Here is a 23,884-nt window from a genome sequence, read left to right as displayed (position 1 = left end):
TGTGTTTGAAGTCTGAAGGCAGGGCATAAGCACAACCTAGAATAATTCTAAGTAACTTGTTCCAGTGTTACACTGGTGTAGCTGGAAAATTAGGGACAACATGAATACCAGTTGCAGTTCTAGGTCTGAAGAGGATGTGCACCCTTGTGTTACATCAAGGATTAGATCTAGGGGGCTGTTAGAATTCAAGGCATTGATGGAATGCCATCCAGATGTTAGTTGTGCTCTCAACTGTAACCAGCACAGTCAATGATGAGGAACGCTGGGAGCCACAGTATGACAACATATGGAAGACTGCATGATGCCCATCCTTTGGACCAATAAATTTTTGTGTGACTTCCCTTCCCATATAATATACACATATCAGTGATATGTAGAACATTATGCAGAGAATGTGGCTTGCAAACCTGACAAGTTCCATTGATTCAGTGGGTCCATTGTAAGTAAATGTATATCCTAATATCTTCTGATTATAAATTATAAATTCAGTTTCTAAAGCAATACAACTTACAGTATCTTGGCGCCCAATTTTTGAATTGGCAATACCGTCTTCTAAAGTTTTTTTCTTCTGGCAATACTCTGAAAACTGAAGTAAAAGGCAAAAGGCAAAGCAAACAATAAAAAACTAACCTTATGGTCCAATTGTGAATTCATAATATTTTCATCTTAATTAGACTTTGGCAATAAATTAGATATGTAATTGAGATGTGATTGTTTAAGAAACTCTCTGAAGTGAGAACTTAGTTAATATCTTTCCAAATTTATTTTTCTTCTAAAGGTGGGGAAAATAACAATAAGTGATAAAGACAACAAACATGGCATTAAAGACCAAAACATTTATCATGGCACTATCTCTACAATTCTATGGATCTCTACACAGTTTCTAATAGATTGGAATTCTCAGGTGAGATCCTCCAGAACTCCACAGTTCTGTGAACAATCATGATTAAAAATGTACACACCAAAAACCCACACTTCATTGAGCTGTAATTAAGATATTTTTATGCAAAGGATCTCTGAGACCTGAACATTATTTGAAGTATTCATCTTGGGTTTAAAAAGGTTGAGAAAGCTGTATTAGACTAATAACTATTCTTCTGGAAATTAATATCAAGTGACTAAATAGGATGTTTACCTAATATCAGGAAATAAACAACTTTCTCAGAGGCACAAATATAAAGCAGTATGATGATACACACAATATAGTTTAGATTGATTTGTATCTTATAGGAAGATTGGTTTCTGCTGCTTTTAAAAACAGCATTCCTGTCTAGAAATGTCTTACCATATTTTCCCACTTCCATTACCACTTTCTCCATTTAAGAGACTGTATACACATAAAAGTCTTGGGGATTTCCCTAGATTTGCATTCCAGCACCTCTATTCAAGAGGTTAAAGAAACATGTATTGATACTGAATACAGCAACCTGAGCTTAGTTGTCAAACATAAAGCAGTCTGCATGTGGGTTGCGCCATTTCAGTTTGCAACTTTTCTTTTGGGCATCTTGCAATGATGGTAGTGGGAAGCTCTATGCCGCTACAGACCTTTCCCATGTTGAGAGAACAAGTGTTAAGGTTAGACAAAATGTTTTGTTTTGCCGCAAAAAGTCCCAGTACTAAATACAGTTTAAATATACTTCCCCTTCCCTCCAGCTAAGCAATCTGAACTGTTTCCACGCTAGTGTGCCATTTCAGCCTTTGCCATGGTGACAAAATTCTATTTTTGCAATATTTCCTTTATGAAGACTTTAGGGAGGATATAGAAGTACAGTCACGTACTGATTTAAGTCACTGTAGGTTATGACTACCCACATTATTGATATTGAAGACCCCCAACCCCACCCTTAATAAAAAGAATACATAAATTGAATCCTGTGATTTAGTTTTTTCAAGGGCAGAGGACCTGATGAAATGAAAATGTCCTCCATCCCCACAATCTCCTTGGGGCCTCTTCAGAACCAGCAGTAACCCACTCGACATGGTCCCTGAACCCCCAACATGTACCCCGACCCAGCCACTTGTCTCCGATTGGTCTGCTCCAGCTGACCTCAGCAGCCTTTGCGAAAATCAGCCAGCTGATTCTCTCCCCGTCCCAGCCAGGAAGCTCGCCAGATGGCCACAAAGTAACCCAAGCACCTCCATTCCCCAAGCCCCTGATACTTTGTATCCCTCCTTCCCTTACTACTATGTATCTCTTCCTATTTCTCTACTTTATTATGTTTATTATTCTTTTTCTCTTCTGCGAACCTGCACATGAACGGATGAGCAAAAATATAACAAAATACTACCGATGACTCCTCAGCTGCTGTTCAGCCATGGCAAGACCCCCACTCTTCACCCCTTTCCTTCTTCTTCATAATTGGTTCCCACCAAGCACCACACATAGTCTATTCTTTATTTTTTATCTATTTCTTTATTTTTATTGTTATTAAACTCTATAAAATGAAGGCAAATGTACTTAAACCCGTGAGATTGCCAGGTGTCCTCTTCCAACTCTATGATTCTATGAAACCACTGGCTCATATGGCAGAGTTTACTTTTTTCTGATTGGCAGCTATTCTCCATATTTTCAGATTTAGGCTTCTGTGTGAAAGATAGAGGTCCTAATACTAAACTTTGATGGCACAAGCAATAATAGGCCTGGGTGTTTATTAGATACCTTGTGAAGGCACGCTGGGGGAAAATGGCTATCTCTAGGTCTGGCTACCCAAGCGGCTTCGGTTTACCTTATAATTATACCTCAAACCCCAAAGTAAATACTCTAGAAGCTGATTAAAGATAACCAAAAATATTGTTTATTGAAAACAGGAAACAGTCCTTTTAATGTATTAGAAATAATATGAGGTAAAATCACTGAAATTATACAGAAATAAAACTATATTGATTGAGAATGAAAACTATAGAAACTATAAAGGATAAACACACAAGCTATGAGGAAAGGTAGGTACTAGGCTGTGATAAGCACTATCTATAATGACTATAATGACTCTGAGGTAAACTATCAGCTATAACTATGTGGTAAATACCAGCTATAGTGAACTATCTATAATAACTCTGAGGTAAACTATAAGGTGATAAGCTATAAGGTAAGTACATAAGGTAAGTACTTTACTATGAGGTATACTATCTAAGCTACAGGTAAGTACGAGGCTATGAGGTAAACTGTAAGATAAGTACGTGGCTATGATGAGCTCTATCTGTAATGGTAAGTATGAGGCTATGAGGTAAATACCTAAAGCTATGATGTGACTATAAGGTAAGTACGTGATTTATGTTGCCTGTTTGAATTTGCCAGGTCAAAGAACCCAGACCAAATTCTATGACCTATCTCTAAGAGGTTTTTCTCTGGAATGGCCAAAGGAGGGGGAAAAGCCTTAGAGGCAAGCTCACAGGCTGAACCATCTCATCCAAACCTAAAGGGGAGTCCCAAGCTCCACCCCCAAAATGAGAGCCAATGGAACATTCCTCCCAAGAACAGCAACCAGTAAATAAGCAAGGGAGGGAAAGCCAAGTAGGACAGCACATACCTCATCTTGAAACCTTATGTTGCTTCCATCATCTATTTGTTTTGGCAGGTCCTTTGTTATACAATCTACTCCCTTAAAACTGTATGGTCACCCTCTTTCATGCATCCTATATTTCCTTCTTTGAAAGTGTTGACACAATGGTGAGCAATACAGCTATTAATAACTTGGAACCAGTTGTAGACATTAAGATTCTGCTTCCTCACATCATACCACTTGCTCTCTGTGAAACAATTAGAATGCCTACAACAGGACCACTGTATGGTGGATGGGGTCAATTACCTGACCCACTGTGAACTACAAACCCTGGATAGCAGCCAAACTGATTCCTATGAGCAGCTTCCTGACCAAATGGCAACCATAAGTAACGTCTCATCACTTCCAGTTTCCGTTTTGGGTGACATACAGCCAAAAAAAGGAGGTACTGGGGGATTTGGGGAAAGGTGATTTTGGTACATCTCGGGATCATTTGCAAATAACTCAAAGGCTGCACTTCCCATGTCTCTGCTATATACCAAGAGGGAAAAAATTCATGCAATTCAAAGGCTAAAATCCAAATAGAGAAAAACAAAAAACAAAAACCTATAGCACAACCTAGAAAACCACCAAAGTGAAAGGGACACAAACGTTCGGGAAACCTCAGGAGTGAATCTGGGGCCACAGTGGACAACATTTAGTCCCAAAGTTTGAGGTTTTCCACCTGTTGTATTTCATGGGGTACAAAATCAGTATGCCCAAATACCCTAAAGGCACCAGACAACAACAACAACAACAACAACAACAACAACAACAACAAATCTTTATTTATATCCCATTTTTCTCCCTCACAGGACCCAAAGCAGATTAAACCATATTAAAATCATACAAAAACCAATCCAAATACAGATTCAAACAATCCAAATACATAAATCCAAACCAATAAGACAATAAATAAGTATAAACAAGTATAAACATCTTAAAATGATCCCATATGATCATAGAAGCTTAGCAAGGTCAGCTCTTGGATGGAAGACCACCAATGAATACCAGCTGCTGTAAGCTATATTTCATAGGAAATAATTGGCAAAACCATCTCTGAGTATTCCTTATATAATAAAACTTTTTGAAATTTATGGGGCCACCATAAATTGATGGGAGACTCAAAGGCACATATACATACACATAGGATCACACCAAGAAGAATGTGAACAACAACCCATTTACGGTGACTGGAAGATTATTTAAACTTCCTGTTAACTGCTGCCTCTTGGAACTGAAATACTGTGAATGTTCACAAAACCTCTGGACAGCTGCCATCGATGGGCGGTGACCTATGTTCAGTTTAATGGGTTCTAAATTGTGCAGCAACAAAGAAGGAAAAAAAACAACTATACATGGTATGGATTCAACCAGTTTGTACACACTTATCGTTGGGTGCTGTCATGTACAGACTCACTAAAGCAGTCTTGAAAAAGTTACCTTTTTACATTTACAGCTTCCAAAATCCCTCAGCAAGCATAAATACTAGCTGTGAGAAAAAGATCCACTGCCTGGACAATTCCCCTACCAACACTTAAGCTGTCAAACATTTCAAGCATAAGTGCCATGGAATACATATGACATCTATAATGTACATAGATGGGATGGGTAGCTGCACTATATTTCTAAGACTTCTGCTTACATAGCACTTTCTGAAAACTGAGAATGGTTCACAACTTATCAGGCAAGCTACATTGCTAAGGTTCTGTTCTACTGACTCACTGACAAGTACTTACAGCTCCCACTCTGTCCTCAGCACCTTTTATGGTGATGCATTTCAAAAACATGTCCTAGTACAAGGATATCTTTTACAGAGCTGCTTTCCTGTTTTTTAGCTCCCTGTCAGAATGTCAGTCTTGGATCCCAATCTTCCAGGTCGCAACCCTTTAAGCACTCAAACCAGGAAAAAAAACCTTCTTAACCTTGTTATATCACTGTTTCAGTCCTATATAGAGCAAAAAGGCTTCTGCAAATGTCACTGCAAGACACAGACTTAGAAACATGCTTAAATAAAATCAATGAAACCAGACTTCTGTCAAAGCATATTTACAATCATGATATGGGCATACATATGTTACTCATAATGTATGTAATGTCTGTAAATCAAGTCAACATCCCTTACATCCAAGCATAACTATAAGGACCTAGTTTATTTCAGGCAGGTAAAGTAATCAAAGTTGCATCCAAACCACCATTCAAATCTGACATTCTTAGCTGTTTATAAATTTGCAAAACTAATTCTTTGAGGGCAATGTTTACATTGAAATGATTAATTTTAATGTATGCATTGACTGCATTTAATATGTATCTGTTTTATGTGCTCTTTGGTGTTATGTATATCATTTGTTGTTGTTCCCCACCTCAAACTACAGGAAAATATGGGTAAAACATATATCATGATGATGATGTGATGGGAAAAAGTGCTTTCCAGATACATCTTTATAAAAAAAAAGGGATCTAAAAATAAACAATAAACGAAACACTGTAATGCAATGTGACTTCTTCATAAGAAGTAAAGTACCCAAAGAAACTGCCATGTCCAGTGTCTCTTCAAAATTAATGCAGATTCTATATATTGTAAGCTTGCAAAAATCCTGCCTTCATAAAATACGGTTTATGAAGCCAGAATGTAGCATCTCGTCCTTTTCTATGTACTAGGTTCTGGGCTTTGATCCTGAAACTAATTCCAATTATGTCTGAATCAGGAAAGCGAGGCTTAACATCCATTTACTAATCAGAATTAAAAAATGGTTCTCAAAACATCACTCACTTTTTCCTAACACACAGAAAGATAGAAATGCACATTATAGACAGCTTATATTCACCCATTCTTTACCACTATAATGCAATAGTTGACCAACATTCTTTGGTTTGAAAAACACAGCCTAGAGCTTTTGTTCTGCAAAGATTTCTTGTAGGGCACTTGCCTCCCACAAGTCACTGACACACTAACTTTAATACGTAGATTAATATACTTCATCTGGTGAAAGGTTCATTCATTTTATCTCTTAACAGAGAGCTGGAATAGATGCCTCTCTAGGACATTGAAGCTCTTGCCTTTCACAAAGTAAAGATATAATTTTACCTGCCCCACATTTCTTCTGTGGAAATAACATTGTGACCAACCATGTGTTGAAACACCTTTAAACAACAGTACGTTTTCACCCTCTTTGTTTATGCAATTGATTCAGGTGATGCTAAATAAATGTAATGGCAGGAAAGAAAAGGGATTTTCCATCTAGTTGAAAAGCCTCACATTTAGTGTACAGAAAATAAGAATTTTCTGTTACGATCCAACAAAATTATGAAGGAAACATATGCATGCAGTAAAATGAACAATTGAAGAACAATGGCTCCACAAATGAGTTTGTAGTCAGGGCCTGGGAGACACATGGCTTGTTGAAAATGCCACATACATGGCTTCAATTTTATTATCTTTCTTTAAAATTAAAAAGAGCAGCAGATTACCAAAATCAAAAGGAACAAAACTATGTAAAAGAAGTGGTTGGGGGGCCATTTGGGAATTGTGCAGCCCCTGAACTGCATTCAGTCTTTTTGGGGGGGGCAGAAGAGTGCTCTATGTGCACTTTGGGTTCCAATAATCACTTTTCAAAACTATCTTTTAAAAAATGTTAAGCCCTAAAAAAAACTTTCTGAATTACTGTTTCAAGAGTCTTCCACCTTGAAATATCAAACAACTGACTGAAAAGAACTAGAACATCACTTCTGGGGCAGAAAGTGGAGGTTACATTACACAGGTTGCGTAAGAATCAAAATAGTCACAATAGCCCTCCAACCTCCAGTATGTGTTCACCCCAATTAAATGGAGTTGAACTCATTTTTCAAGGAAAGGCTAGTGACAGAAGCTTAACACTTACTGTTGCAAACGTGGACAAGACTCAAAGCCCACTGGTTCATTTACTAGCAATAATTGTACATACTCATGTATAAGTCAATCTCATATATAAGTCAAGGGCAAGTTTAAGGATTTTGATATGATCAGTGGATAAGTCGACGTTCATTCTCCAGGGAGGGGAAATAAGCAAGGTTGTATCAAGGGATCATAATTTCCCTTTCATTCAAAAAGGTCAGAAATGGAGCCACAGCAGAGAGAGTCACGGTGCTTCTTTTAGGTTCTCCTGGGATGGACTAATGCTGAATTTACTCTGCCCTATATTCCAGGATTTAATCCCAGATTATCTGCTTTGAACTGGATTATATGCCTCTACTCTGCCAGATAATCTGGGATAAGAAGATAATCTGGGATCAGATCCTGGGATATAGGGCAATGTAGTTCCAGCCCAAGTTCTTGCCTTTTGCCATGCTACTGAGAGAAGGCCCCCTTTTAATAAGAATTAAGGTACATTGACACATGGATATGCTACATTTTTAGTTGTTTTTTTTACCAAAATCTCTTGACTTATACATGATCTTATAGGGTAATTTTCAAGGATCTACACAGCCCAACAGCAAAAGTGATAGTGAACATATGTATTATCTGCACAAGACACACAGATGGAATATCAGTATCATGTTAGTCTTGATAGTTCTGGCCTTTTCATCTTATTTAAGTGGAAGTTTATAATCACCACCATAATTCAAGGATACCTCAGTGAACAAATCTTCTGACAAAAAAGCTCCTTTTTAAGAAAATCTTTTACTCCTGCTCTGCTCCTGTTTAATCTCCAGGTCTGCTGTCTAGATGGCAGTTCATTTTTTTGGGGTTTTTTTTTTTTACAGCATGGGCATGGAGCAGATTATGCAAAAAAGATGGAGAAACACAGATTTTTGGTGTTGGGTTGCAGCAGATGTCTGCAGTAAATATTTCAATGACTATTGAGCTGGTAAATGATCAGGAACCCATTTACTTTAACTGAATTATACCTGTACTTTTATTCAACGAGTTACATCATATAGCTGAAAATATTCATGTTATTTAGTTAATGTTTCCAATTCCTCAATCTCAATAATCAAATTTGGTGTAATGAGCCATTTGGAAGTATGGGATGTGAACTAATGGCACCATCTCTTCCAGCAGTTATTCTAAGGACAAAATACCAATATTCCCAAATCTGATGACAAACTGAAAATTCTAGTAAAAATCCCTAGCAAAAGGTTAAGTTTTCTGTACTTCTTGTATATGTACCAGTTTGCTCTTGTTGATGGTTTCTTTTTCTCATGTGTATCAGTTTTCACCGAAACATGCTTCCTGTTCCCCACCCCAAACTGAACGCTGATCAACTCAAACAAATTCTTCATGTCCTGACTAGCCTTGACACAGTTTGCTGTTAACTCTGAATGTCTTAAGCTCTCCTTCCCTAGAGAAGCTTGTAGACTTGCCAACTTTCCCCCCCTCTTGGCTATGTTCTTATGCCTCTGAGAACTGCAGCACAGAGGAACTGCTGCCAGCATAGGGATGCAACAATGGGATAAACCTCACCTGAAAAATAGATGACTATTACAGAAGTTGTGCCAGAAAAAAATAAGGCCCAGTTAGCCTGATGGCAGGAAAAATATTTCCAACTTTCACATGATTATGTATACTAGTAATAAAGAGAAGAAAGAAAATAAATCACCAGTAGAACAAGAAATACTACTAGAACAGGAAAGACATGGCAAACTAAGAGGATGTCTGTTTGAAGTATATTACTACTACTACGTTTATTTAGATCCCACTGGCTTTCTCTAAAAAAGAGACTCAAAACAGAGGCATATAGAGGTGAGGGGAGTGATACAACAAGATAACAATACAACAAGAATAAACCTGCCAATATTTGCTCCACACATTGCATCTAAGATGAATACACATATTTTGATGAATCTTTCTGCAAAATGACAACACCAACAAACATATAAACATAACCAGTCTTTTTCATGAAGTTATGCTTGTGCCCCCACTTCTTTGCACAGCAAGTTTAAAATAGAGACAGTTTCTACAAACTATGGCAACACAACCCTGCAAACTTACTTTCACTTGGAAATATATTGAATTTAGACATTATATGTATTATATTTTGATGGAAAAATCACTTGCTATGAGCTTCAAGTAGTGTACATAATAATATATTATTTTATTCTCCCACGCCTGGGAGACTAGGCAAAGATATTGCAATTTGTTCAAGGGCTGCTGTGATGAATTCGCACATAATACAGATAAAATCACTCAGAACCCCAGTGACATAATTGCTGGGGTTGATCCAGACCCAGGAGATGTAATGTTGGCTCCTACTTGTCCCGTATTATTGGATATGTTTCAGTTTGTGCTGCCAGAATATGAGGACAGTTTTCTTAAAGAGATGAGAGTCTGCTCTTTGTGGCTTGTAAAAGCAGTCAGAGTGGGTAAGTCAAGTGGTGAATGCCTCACTGCATCAAATCAGAATTCCTATCTGCCTAAAAGAGGTTGAGGTGAGACCTTTACTGAAAAAACCCTCCCTGATGCCAACCACATCAGATAAACCGTCTGCTAGTCTCCTATATCCATTTATGAACAAAGTTTAGTGATGGCTTCCCAGCTTCAGGGATTTCTGGATGAGATGTATTATCTTGGTCCATCCAGATTCAGGAATGGTACGGAGTCAGCAATGGTTTGCTACAGGATCTCTTCCAGGAACTGGGTAGAGAGAGGGCTTCATGTTAGTTCTTCTGGATGTCTCAACAGCTTCCATTACCACTAGTCACAGCATCCTTTTTTGCTATCCCTCTGGGATGGTACTCAGGAGGACTGTTCTACAGTTGTTCTGGTTCTTTTTACGAAGGTGAACTCACAAAGATGCTAATTCAGCGTAATGGTCACTGAATTGTGGGGTGCTCCAGGATTCAATTTTGCCCTCCATGGTATTCCACATCTACATGAAACCATTGCGAGAAACTATCCATACTTTGGTAGTAGGATATCACAGTATCCTGATGACATCAAATGCTCTTTCTCTCTCTTTCTATTTATTTCCAAGGAAGGTGTCTTGGCTAAATAAGTAACCTGTGTCTGTAATGGACAGGAAGAGGCAAAACTAATTAAGGTTAATCCAGACAAGACAGACACTAACTGAATGGCCTATTAGGGAAGAATGACAACAGCCAGTGCTAGATAGTTTATTATCTCCCTGAAACCTCAGGTTTGTAGTTTTGTCATACTCTTGAATCCAGCCTTGAGCCTGAAGGTCCAATATTAGGAGTGTTTTGCACAGATAAAGCTAGAGCACCAGCTGTGTTCATTCCTGTCAGATCCGACCACTTATATCTTGATTACCTTCCCTGATTATACTAGGCTGTGTTTGGAAACTGTTTAGAAGCTGCCATGGGATGCTGCTGCCAAACTGCTTATCAAGGATGGCTAAAAGGCACATATAACTCCCCTGTTGAAACAGCTTCACTGGCTATGCAATTCAAAGTTTTGGTTATGACCCATAAAGCACTTTACAGCATTGGTCCAGACTATCTGAAAGATTGTATTTACCAATATGAGTCTGTCTGAATTTTGAGATCCTTGGGGGAAAAAAATCTCAGTTTCACCATTACCAGTTTTGGTGAAGACATGGGAGACAACTTTCTCAGGGTGCATCTACACTGTAGAATTTATGCAGTTTGGTAACACTTTAACTGCTATGGCACAATGCTATGGAATCATGGGAGTTTCAGTTTGGTGAGGCACCAACACTCTTTGGAAGAGAAGACTTAAGACCTTGCAAAAACTACAACTCCCATGATTCTATAGAAATGAGTCATGGCAGTTAAAGTGGTTTCAAAATGCATTTAATTCTGCACTGTAAATGCACCCTCGATGGCTGTAAAATTATCTTCCATGGAAAGTAAAGAAGTTGGCCTCATCTCTGCTCTTTCCAACAGCAGTCAAAGACCTTTGCTGTTTGTCCATGCCTTTTTGTGTTAATTTCCTGTTGTAGGAGGTCTGTTAAATGGGATGCATTTCTAACATTATTGTTATATTTCAATAGCCCCTAAAACTGTTTTAAATTACTATTTTTGTATTGCTGTGTTTTTAAATTTATTTTTAAACTCATGCATTATCCGTTGTTTTAACTCTATTTTGTTTTAGCTTGTATTGTCATCCGCCTGGGATCCCATACTGAGAGAAAGGCGATATATACATAATATTAGATTAGGACAAAAGTTAAAAAAATATTATACCTCTTTGGGGTCATAAGAGGCCATTTCAGTTGCAAACTCAGCATGCATAGTTTTAGTCACTCTAGCCACACGGCTAAAGCTTCCATGCACAAAGAGGCTTGTTTTCTTTGTGAGATGTAGATGAGTCAGACGCCACTGCTGGTCCAAATTGTTCTGGGTGTGGCTCAGCAATTCCTCAAAGGCTGAGCAAAGTATTAAGATTTTAGGGCAGTTGCTGACTGAGCTGGCGTTTTTGAATATTGACACAGAGGAGGTATGTGTGTTATGTGTCTTCCTGGACAATGCTAATTTGCTTGCATGTTGGGGGTCCATTTAGCATTAGCATATTCAAATATGCCTTATTCCCCATGATACACTTAACAATGCAGACCTAAAACATTTTTATTTTCCAGGAGGTAGATTATTTTCCCATTCATGGTACATTATAAGAGCTCTGTTTCAGTTTTGATATGCCAATAGTTAAGACTGGGTAGTTCCATCAAAACTTAAATACCAGGCTACAAACTGAAGTACTTGTTGCTTCAATATCCATGTTCTTAAATGCTTTCTCTTAATTTACACTATGTTTTCTCATTCCCAAAATCACCACCAGGCTATTTGTATAGAGGCAATTAAGCATAATCACATAATGCCCCCTGACAATAAGTACCTGAACTTCTTTTGTATTCAAATATGTTTCACTATCTAGTATGACCTGTACATAATGAACCTAGTAGAGTATAATTAGAAATGCAAAGTCTCCAGTTGCTGAAGTAATAAATGAGATAGTTTTAAATAAATACAAGATAAAAACATTCTTTCCAGACTGACAATCCTTGTTTGCCTTAGGAACCTAAGATGCATTATGTATCATTTGATTTGGCATAAAATTATCATGTTTTGTATATATAAGAACAGGTTTGAAATTTTCTTTTTCTTTTGTTAAAAAATACAGTAAAATAATCTGGAACTGTAAGAAATCTTTGCCTTTGATAATTTATTAGGAGCAGGGAAAGGAATAAAAACGGGGAAAGAAAAAAATCAACATTAGTAAACCAAAGAAAATTACTCGTCTCTAGTCTTCATCCCTCTTAGAAAAAGAAACCATAAAATGATCTGGCACATATTACACTAAAGTTTTCCTGTTACACAGTTTTTAAAAATAATTTTAAAATAACCATATGAATACCTTGTCTTAGAAAATATCCTACAATTGATTTGTTTTTATTCTCCAAAAGAAGCCTTCAAGAACATTTTCTTATTTTCAGCTCCCCTCAAGAACTAAAATCCAGAATAACAACATATCCCCACCACCACCAATCTGTTTCCTCCCCATCTGAAAGCAGATTTTGTTTCCTATAATATGAACCCTTGCTTATTTTTCATTTAACATGGACAGCATTGTGTGTGTATATCTATATCTATTTATCGTATATACCGGAAGATAAGCTGAGTTTTCAGCCCTTTTTTGGGCTGAAAATTCCTCCCTCGGATTATAATGGGGTCAAGCTGGACAGCGGAGCCTGGAGGCCATTGCTTGCAATATATGATATATTTCTTTCTCCTCTAACCCTCCTTATCAGTGTGTTTTTTTTTCCAAAGTGTCCCTCACTCTTAACCAAGGGAATGTTTTGAAAAGGGAAAGAAGAGGAAGAGAAGCCCTTGCAAGTCAGGATGAAGAATATCCATTAATCTTATAAAAGTGTTTTCCCCTGAAATATTTGTTAATCTCTTCTACAGATATATAGGCATTTCCCCCAGCAATCCCTATGTAGCTATCCATCTCTATCTTTCTATCTATCTCTCTATCTATCTACATTAATTTTATATATGAATTTCCCCCTCATATGTTTGCAGGTCTTTGCAAATCTTACATACATATAGATATCTAGAGATTTCCATGTACCTGTATATCTGTATCTATATGTATACATTATTTTTATATATGAATTTCCCCTCACATGTTTGCAAATCTCTGCAAATCCTATATAGATATAATTATTTATATATAAAGAGATGTCTATATATATATATATATATATATATATATATATATATAGTCCTTGCAAATATTACAGGGGGAAAATGCACACATGAATATGTCTAGATAGATATGAATACAGATATTGCAGGGGAAATGCACACACACACACTTATATATAGCAAGAGATGTCTGGATAGATATAAACATAGATATATGGGGCTTGCAAATATTGCAGGAGGGAAATGCACATATATAGAGAGAGAGGATTTGCAAATGTTTTAGGGGGAAATGCATATGTGAAATTAGTATATATAATTACAGATATATATCTAGCTCTGCATTGTTTATATAGGCATTGAATGTTTGTCTGTTGTAATGTTGGATACTGTCCTGAGTACCCATGGGGAGATATTATTATTATTATTATTGTTGTTGTTGTTGATATATTGTTTTTGTTGACCCTACTTTTCCACTTATAGAGCTAGTTTACTGTTTTTCTTTGAAATGCAGTAAATATTCAAAAACATTTAACCTACTGATCTCTCAATTGATGTAATTTTATTGGTATCTATTTTTAATTTGAAATTTACCAGTAGCTTATACATTTCCCACCCTCGGTTTATACTTGAGCCAATGAATTTTCCCAATTTTTTGTGCTAAAATTAGATGCCTCAGCTTATATTTGGGTCAGCTTATACTCAAGTATATACGGTATATACAAATGCACATACATACTAAAACAGTTGGGATTAATCTAGCAGTGCTGGGCTTCAATTTAAGAATAGACAGATTGCCTTAATTCTTTCAATGAAGACTAATTTAATTGTTTTAAGGGTGGTTATTGATGCAGTGCCTTTTGTTTCTTTGCCGTAATGAGAATATCAAGACCAGTCCACTCAATTCTCCACTCAATTCTTTGCTGTTTATTGAAAAGAGACAATGTTCTGCTTTATTTCTCAACTGCTTCCACTATTCATGCATATTGTTGATTGTTATAACGCATTTCACTTAATATAGTGAATGAAACAAACAATGGCTACAGAATATAGAATAAATAGGATAATCATGATCAAGGCTATCTGTGAGCCAGTAATCTAGCATCCATAATGAGATATATACTGTTCAAAATATAGTGACTGTGACATGAGTACTCTGCCCAGTAAATGTCTGAAGAGCTATCAAAGAAAAATAGGTTCAAGGATCTAAGTAAACACACAACTGTGAGCAATATAAAATATTTACATTAGAAAGAAAAAAATGGAAATAAATAAAACAGAAATTGAGATGAAAAGCCAGAAAATCCAAATTAGGGGTTTAAAAAATCATCCAAACAGGCTAACAAACCTAGGTTTTACTGATGCCAGAACAGAAATGAGGAAAGTGTTATTTGAGAGCCGGCTGCCCTTCAGCAATGTCTAGGTCTATCTGAAATATGTAGAATGTTACACCTGAATTACCTGATTCTGTAGTTCCTGTAGTTTCCGTCTTCTTGCATGAAGAGCTTTACTTGGAAAAGCCCAAAAATAATTGGAAGTCCCAATCCTATCAGTGTCCACCATCCCGTCATCAACTAAGCTCTGTAAGACCTCCTTCACCGACATAGAAGCTGTCAAAGAAATAAATACTGTAAAATTAATATATATTCATTAGAAAGTAGAGAGCTATTGTTTTAAACAGATGATAACAGAAAAAGAACAATAGGGTTTCTTCACTTTTGATATATTTTCACATAATTCTTGTAAACTCATAGCACAAGCAAAGGTGCTAAATCTTATAGGGCATATCACATTTTTGTGTGTGTTCTTGGTGCAACAGATCCATTTTTAGGCAGAGTACCAGCAGTCTATATAGTTCTATATGGTACACCAGAAAAAATAACTAAAAGCTGTTTTTGCAGAGCATCAGGCAAAATACTGACACTTTGACCAGCTAGCTTGCTTCCATAACTGCTAGGTCTAAACTATTTCAATGTCTATCAGTCATTGAGTTTAGATGTAAGCTAAAATATGGCAATGAAAAGGAATATACATAACAAGTCTTGCTCACTGGAAAATGCAGCCTTCCATATCTAGATTATTTTTCAAATGCTATAGAGAAACTGCAGAGTAAAGAAATTGTGAACCAATTGTTCTGGCCTATTATGAAGGAATATGGGGGCAGAGATAATCTTTAAGGTAGATATATTCCAGTATTATGCACAACATAATTTGCATTCCTAAAACAGGTTGCAGAATTTATCCTGTAGGTAATGACATGTTTTTTCATACATGTACCACAAATTACTTAGTTATATTAAGAGGAAAATAATTTGTATGCCAGAAAATTTGATCACGTGATAAAACTGTCAGGGATAAAGATGATGGACAATAAATCTGTGAACTCACTAATTCCTTTCTCTTTAGGAGCAATTTTTTCCAAGTCTTTCAGCTGGAATACATCCTTCTGTTGATGGGGAAGAGAGGGAAATAAGCACACATTTACTATAATAATTTCGCACATGAAAAGCAGGGAGATTAACAAACTCTAGAATTTCTTCTTCTTTGAAGAGGCTTAACAACAACAACACAGTTCAACCAAACAATTTTTTATTGGTGTCTTGGTTTTTAGGCCTGTTCCTGTGGTTATTAGGGGGGCTGATTCGGGAAATTGCATTGGATAGACCACATCAGCTGTAGTTTCTTAGATATTGTCATCCTGATTTTCTATGGGTGAGCAGATGGCTACTGGTAGATGGTATATGTTCTGTATCTCAAAAACTAGAGATGATAGGGGAAAACCGGCACCATTTTTGGAATCAGCAGGTCAAGCATATCCAGAAACAGATCTAACGAAGCACCAAAATGTGGGTGGGCCATTGTTATCACTTAACAGTTTTTGAAATTTACCTAAAACTCTTCACTGAACTATAAATCACTGAAGAAGATATTTCCACCTGCTCTTTCCTAGTAGCATGCAGAATTTTCCAGGAATCTTCTGAAGTTAGTCATATGAGAAAATCATCAACTCTGCTTGTGTCACCTTGCAAATAAATGTGTAAGTTCAGCTGAAATGGGAAATCCTGAATAGTCTCCATCTATCAATGATGTTTAAAAGCAGAAAATCTCTGCAGCTGGGTTTTCTTTTCTCCTGTCTGAGGACTGTGAGTTCTATCGTTTTATTGCCTACACCGTAAACCTCCTACTATTGCACATCAGTTCTAGGTAGCACAATCGATGGTGAGATATAATGTATAAACCTGAAAGGCTCAGATCCCTCTAGATCCGGCATGGGCAGATTTTGGCTTTCTAGAGGGTTTGGATTTCAACTCCCAAAATTCTTAATAACCTACTAGCTGTTCGGAATTGTGGGAGGTAGAGTCGAAAAAGCCTGTTTTGTCCATGCTTGTCTAGCTTGTCAATATTACTCCTGAATTGCTATCTACCTTACCAGCAAATGTCAACTTCACCACGGTAGCTATATTCAGTATAGCCACAATTTTTGTTATTATTATTATTGACACAAAGACACAGCAAATGAGATATATATGCTGGATTTCGTATCACAAAATCACAAATTGACCACTTCCCAAGCGTTTAGGACTGTGTGATGTATTTTTGGATGATGCGCACAGATAATAAGGTGGCCTTTTGCGGTTGACAGATCCTAATTTTGTCAATGTTTGTTGTTTTCAAATGCCGGCTGAGATCTTTTAATATTTATTATTATATTATATTATATTAATTATTATTTGCCTGCATTAATGGGTTAAGGGGAACATTAGGAAAACAAAATAAAGAGGACTTGGAGCTTGTTTACTGGAACTATAGACATTTTATAGTAGTTAGTTACTCCTTCTCTCTTCCCCCTTCTATTGGTAGTATATGTATTGTGAACAGTGATAATGTTGAACTACATTATAAGCAACCATTTGAAACCAGACCGTCAAAGAAGGCTCCTTAGCAGGGATTAGAAAACTGTCTGGTGATCTCTATTTTCTTCAAGGTTGTTTGTTGTCTCCATGCCCCACCCATTTATGCATGTTCTCAGTTCAGTCTACTCTTTATGTGCACAATTAAACTATTCACAATATAGGCTGAAATGGCAAATAAGTATGACTTACCGTTTCAAAGAAGATTTCCATCATTCGAGTTCTCTTCTCTTCAGCACTCAGACCTCTTTTCTTTGACTGAACAAGAGAAAAAAGGAGCAAAACTAAACACTACATTTGAAGCAAACTTTCTGAAGCAAATCTAGGATAGAACTTGGAAATATTTCCCTTTTTGGATGGGGGATTACACCTTCTAAGCAGTCTCCATATATATTGCCTCCAAATACTAGTGAACACATTCTAGAGAAGCATCTAGAATTTTTAATATTTTGTCCTTCTATATTAAAACATAGAAAAATATTGCTCCTACCATTTGAAATATCTGTAAAGTTTTACACACAACATGCTCAGTAATACCTATATGGGATGGGAACAGTTGTTGTTGGACTTGGGAGCTTCTCAGTATGCTCTATAATTTTTCTTTTACATTTTCATTCTTTTAATTTTTATTAAATTCCTTTATTTTTAAAATTTCTTGTCTTTTGTTCACCATATTTTAATCTTTGTGTATTTTAATATATTCATTTGTAGAAATTTGTTTTGATATTTATATTTTATATAATGTTTATTATGATTATGTGTTTTTAGCTATGTTGTAACCAATCTTGAGCCACAGGAAGAGATGGTTAAGAATTATTATTATTATTATTATTATTATTATTATTATTATTATTACATTATGTAACAAAATTTGAAAAAAAAAGTTTCTGGTTTGAAAGTGTTATTTCCTGTTTAATTGTGTGGCAATTACTTTGAAAGTAGCTGTTATATTCCAGACACTTTGTTTTTGAATTGGTAGAGACTCAATGTGATATTGATTGAAAACCTATAGCAAAATGTGCTGTAGGATGTCTTGCAAGAAAAAATATTTTGCAGTTCAATAAACTTTTCCCATGTTTTAATAATAGAACCAACTAGGAAATGACATTTATAACCCAGGAACAAAAATTGTGCTACATAGTGTTATTATTTAAACATTTGAAATATATTACAAATAAATGTCTCAACATCTATTCCCAGTCCAAAACCCCAAAGTTCCTATTACTTGCATAGCATTATAAAAATACAGCTCTGTCAATTCAATTACTCCTACATTATTCTAATTTTATCAATTACCGTATATAAAATTGTTGTAATGTACTCGTAAATTACTCAACCACAATCCTTCTTGGACTTTTGGTGGTTAAAATTCACCATCGCTTTTACACATGAAACTAATATATGGTTTCCAAGTTTTATCAAACAGATCGTCCTTCAATTCACCGTTTTGCTAATCTTAATTTATAGGTTAACTTTTCCAATAGAGCTATTGCTCACATCCTGTTTAACCAATTATTTGTCAGATTCTCTAACCTTTTTAGTTTGAGTCTGTGACTCTTCTGTTAAAGGCATGCAGAAAATCAGAAATTGGTTTCTAGAGACAAACAGCAGGAAAACTGACTTTACAACAGAAAAGCATTCTTCCTCATGTTATAAAGCAAAACAGATGTAATACTCTGAGAAATCTGAGGCAGTTCAAAAAGATTAAGGGTGCACCCACACTGTAGAATTAATGCAGTTTGATACTACTTTAATTATTGTTGCTCAATATTATGGAATCATGGGAGCTGTCGTTTTAGCATCTTTAGCATCGTCTGTCAAATACAGTAGAGTCTCGCTTATTCAATCTTCTCTTACCCAATGTTCTGGATTATCCAATGCAGTCTGCCCCCCCCCCCCCCCCCGATCCATAGCTGTTCCTCTAGGCAGCAAGGACTGAACTTTTTACGGATTTAACTTCCGACAATGTTGTTACTGTAAGTTCATTTGAAGGCAATTTGTTAGTAGCCAATGTTTTTGGTAGTCAATGTTTTCAATACATTGCGATGTTTTGGTGCTAAATTCGTAAACAGTCATTACTACATAACGTTACCGTGTATTGAACTGCTTTTTCTGTCGATTTGTTGTAAAACATGATGTTTTGGTGCTTAATTTGTAAAATCACAACATAATTTGCCGTTTAATAGGCTTTTCCTTAATCCCTCCTTATTATCCAACATTTTTGCTTATCCAACGTTCTGCTGGCCCATTTATATTGGATAAGTGAGACTCTACTGTAGTGCTGCTGGCTCACCAAATTACAAATCCTATGAAGTCACAGCATTTGGCCATGGCAATTAAAGTGATGTCAAGTTGCATTAATTCTATAGCATAGATGCATTCTAAGAATTCATGTTCAGAACTTGGAAAGTTCTGAGACCACAGCTCCAAGGAAAAAAAGACATCCTGATTTAGCTGAGGAGTCAAGATGAAATGTTGGAAGAGATGATAAAATACCTATTTTAATTCATATGAACCTTTTCGGAAAGCAAGTTACACAAACATGCCAGAACATGAGAAAGTCATGACAGGACACAATATATTCTGCATCTACCAGAAACACAGAGCTCTCTCACATTCACTGGGCAAAGCTGACATTTATATATCTTTTAACCTATCATGGTTTTGTTTGCGGTTATGAAAATGTGAGAGAAGCCACAGGTGCTAAGTCTCAAAAACATCAGAGCATTCACAACTATTTTTACTGTGCTGGGAGAGTTCCTACTGAACTTCTCACGGTTGTTTTTCAGCCACTCTTTTTTCAGAAGTGGAAAATTGCAGCAAACGAAGAACTGTGGGTGCATCTACACTGTAGAATTAATGCAATTTGACACCACTTTAACTCAATGCTATGGAATCATGGAAGTTCTAGTTCTCTGAGCAATAGTGCTGCTGCCTCACCAAAAAACAACCCTGATTCCACAGCACTGAGCTAATGGCACTTAAAGTGGTGTAAAAGTACATTAAGTCTACAGTGTAGGTCAGGCATGGGCAAACTTCAGCCCTGGACTTCAACTCCCACAATTACTAGCAGCCTACCGGCTGTCCACTGCAGCCAAGCTTTGAAGCTGCAAGGCTATTCAATGCTAATCAAGCTGGCCAATTGCAACATTCACGCTTGCCTCAAACAGACAAAGAGTTATTTCTCCCACCCTGGACCTTCCACTGATATATAAACCCCTTTTGCCTAGTTCCCAACAGACCTCACAACTTCTGAGATGCCTGCTATAGATGTGGGTGAAACGTCAGGAAAGAATGCTTCTCGAACATGGCCATGCAGCCCGGAAAACTCACAGCAACCCAAGGTAATAACCTTCACAGAAATGTGTGGCAAGGCGATGGGCACTCACAATGCCACTGATGAAACATGTAATGCCAAACATTCCAGGGTGTTATCTACATTGTAGAATTAATGCAGTTTGACACCACTTCAACTGCCATGGCTCAATGATAAGGCATCATGGGGGATCTGGTATACAAGGTTTTAACCTTCCCCTGCCAAAGAGCGTGGATGCCTCGCTAAACCCCATAATAAGTCAAAAGTGGTGTCAATTCTATTGTAGAGGCGCTCAAAGGGGTTTGGACTTCAACTCCCAGAAGCCTCAGCTGCTTCGGCAAACGACAAGGCATTATGGGAGTTGAAGTCCAAAACACCAGAGGCAGGGAAACAGGGTTTAAAGGCACTATTCTTAAAAGAGAAAGCTCTCAGCCTTCAGGTCCTACAATGAGGAACGGGAACAGTGTAACGGCATATAAAGCGTTCCTTACCATATCGCCCGCCTCCCCCCGGCAGCGGCCCCCTCCCTAAAAAGGCGGGAAAGCAGCTGGAGCGGCAAAAGCGGCGGGAAGCTAAAGAGCCGCCCCGCCTCCTGGCTGACTGGCACCACCTGCCGCCAATGAGCGGGACTGCACTCAGAAGGATCATAATAGACTCGCTCGGCCCCACCCACTCTGCCTTTGACCATAGAGATACGCTGTTAGGAATTGTGGGAGTTGAAGTCTAAAACACCTGGAGGGCCAAAGTTTTCCCATGCCTGAGCTAGAAGCTAGTTAAATGTAAAGAAGAGACTAATATTGGACCTGGCCTTTCAGGGCCCTTCCATACAGCGCTATATCCCAGAATATCAAGGCATTTGGGTTATTTGAGTCCATACTGCCATATAACCCAGTTCAAAGCAGAACTTGTGGGATTTTATTCAGCTGTATGGAAGGACCCAAACCTCTCTTAAATCACTTTTGTTTTATTTTGCAGTCGTTTTGTAAAGTGTTGGGTGCACAAATATAGGGTCGACACAAAACTATGAATACATCTTGCCTGCATCTAGTAGTAATCTGATACTGCTTTAAATGTTAATGGATTCATCCTGTGGGATCCTGGGATTTGCAGTTTGGTAGGGAGTTAAGTATTTGCTGCTAAAGAGCTCAGATGCGCCAATCAGGTAAAGATGCCAAGGTCACAAGCACAGAGTTACGTCAATATATACTAGTCTGAAGTGGCTCTGTGTGCTGTCACCAAGTTGGCTGTTGCTAGGTGAAGTGGGCCTTCGCAATGTGACTGGTTTGGCTGTTTCTAGGTGAAGTGGCCCTCTGTGCAGTCACAGGGCTGACTGTTGCTAGGTGAAGTGAGCTGTCACTGGTTTGGCTGTTTCTAGGTGAAGTGGCCATCTGTGCTGTCACCGAGTTGGCTGTTGCTAGGTGAAGTGGGCCTTCGCAATGTCACTGGTTTGGCTGTTGCTAGGTGAAGTGGCCCTCTGTGCAATCACAGGGCTGACTGTTGCTAGGTAAAGTGAGCTGTCGCTGATTTGGCTGTTTCTAGGTGAAGTGGCCATCTGTGCTGTCACCGAGTTGGCTGTTGCTAGGTGAAGTGAGCCTTCGCAATGTCACTGGTTTGGCTGTTGCTAGGTGAAGTGGCCCTCTGTGCAGTCACAGGGCTGACTGTTGCTAGGTGAAGTGAGCTGTCACTGGTTTGGCTGTTTCTAGGTGAAGTGGCCCTCTGTGCTGTCACTGAGTTGGCTGTTGCTAGGTGAAGTGAGCCTTCGCAATGTCACTGGTTTGGCTGTTGCTAGGTGAAGTGGCCCTCTGTGCAGTCACAGGGCTGACTGTTGCTAGGTGAAGTGAGCTGTCACTGGTTTGGCTGTTTCTAGGTGAAGTGGCCCTCTGTGCTGTCACTGAGTTGGCTGTTGCTAGGTGAAGTGGGCCTCAATGACACTGAGTTGGCTATTGCTAAGTGAATTGCCCCTCAGTGCTGTTGGTTGGCTGTTGTTAGATGCAACTGGGCCTCAATGATGACATTGGATTGACTGCTTCTAGGTGAAGTGACCCTCTGTGCTGTCACTGAGTTGGCGGCTGCTGCTAGGTGAAGTGAGTCATCACTGTTTTGGCTGTTTCTAGGTGAAGTGGCCCTCTGTGCTGTCACTGAATTGGCTGTTGCTAGGTGAAGCGGCCCTCAGTGATGTCATTGAGAAAGAAAGATGACACATGTATGAGGAAGTTTTCCCACTTGCCGGAGCATTGCCATGGAGACTTTGTGAAGTAAGCCTTCTTAGAGCTGGAGAAGGGAGAAAGTAGGAGGGCAGTGGTCCCAATGACACCCAGACAACACCAGGTTATATACTCTAGTGCTCAATAATACAAACTTAAATTGGAGGTTTTATTGTCAACTAAGGATGAATCAGCACTGCCATATAACCCAATATCTGCTCCCAGATTATCTCCCAGATTATGAGTCTACATTGCCATATAATCCAGTTCAAAGCAGATAATCTGGGATCAGAAAGTGGATTGTATGGCATGGTAGATCCAGCCCTAGTATCCTCCAGATGTGTTGTTCTGCAATTCCCATTATTCTCAAATGGAATGGTGTTTGCCTTCACTAATGCAATGCAACAAAATTTGAAGATTTTTCTGTTCCTGGTTTGAAAGTGTTATTCCTGATTAATTGTGTGGTACTTTAAAAGTAGTTGTTATACTCCAGAAACTTCATTTTTGTGGCTGCCACAAACTATGTTGAATTAGTTGATGAGATGTTCATTGAAAAACTGTAGCAAAATGAGTTGCAGGATGTCCCGCAAAGGTTTTTGCAGTTTAATAACACTTTCCCATGTTTTTATGAATGTACCAATTAGGAAATGACATGTATAACCCAGGAATAAACATCGTTACATAGTGTAATCAATCCCAGTTAACCTCATCAAGAGTGACAATTGAAGTTTGTATTTCATAAGTATCTGGAAAGCTACATATTCCCATGCATTAGTACAAATGTAGACAATTGTTGCTTTCAATTTTGAT

The 23,884-nt window shown here is 37.8% G+C and overlaps 1 protein-coding gene across 3 annotated transcripts in view; it reads right to left on the bottom strand.

The window, feature by feature from the left end:
- mnd1 (meiotic nuclear divisions 1) overlaps positions 1-21,502 on the bottom strand; it is a 29,630-nt gene extending 8,128 nt beyond the window's left edge. The window contains exons 1-6 of one of the 3 annotated variants that reach the window (XM_008111957.3): positions 21,362-21,490; positions 19,088-19,148; positions 17,747-17,812; positions 16,032-16,089; positions 15,105-15,253; positions 512-586 (exon numbers count right to left, since the gene is read on the bottom strand). In XM_008111957.3, coding sequence (XP_008110164.2) covers positions 512-586; positions 15,105-15,253; positions 16,032-16,089; positions 17,747-17,812; positions 19,088-19,126 — 387 coding nt within the window. In that variant the 5' untranslated portion in view covers positions 19,127-19,148; positions 21,362-21,490. Of the gene's footprint in view, positions 1-511; positions 587-15,104; positions 15,254-16,031; positions 16,090-17,746; positions 17,813-19,087; positions 19,149-21,361 lie in introns of all 3 variants that reach the window. The other 2 variants (XM_008111956.3, XM_003221742.4) reach the window with 2 other exon arrangements.
- Between the last annotated feature and the right edge of the window lie 2,382 nt (positions 21,503-23,884).

Source organism: Anolis carolinensis, chromosome 5, assembly GCF_035594765.1.
Source record: "Anolis carolinensis isolate JA03-04 chromosome 5, rAnoCar3.1.pri, whole genome shotgun sequence".
NCBI lineage: Eukaryota > Metazoa > Chordata > Lepidosauria > Squamata > Dactyloidae > Anolis > Anolis carolinensis.
Note: the sequence above shows the minus strand (reverse complement) of the source record. Positions and strands in the feature narration are given on the sequence as shown.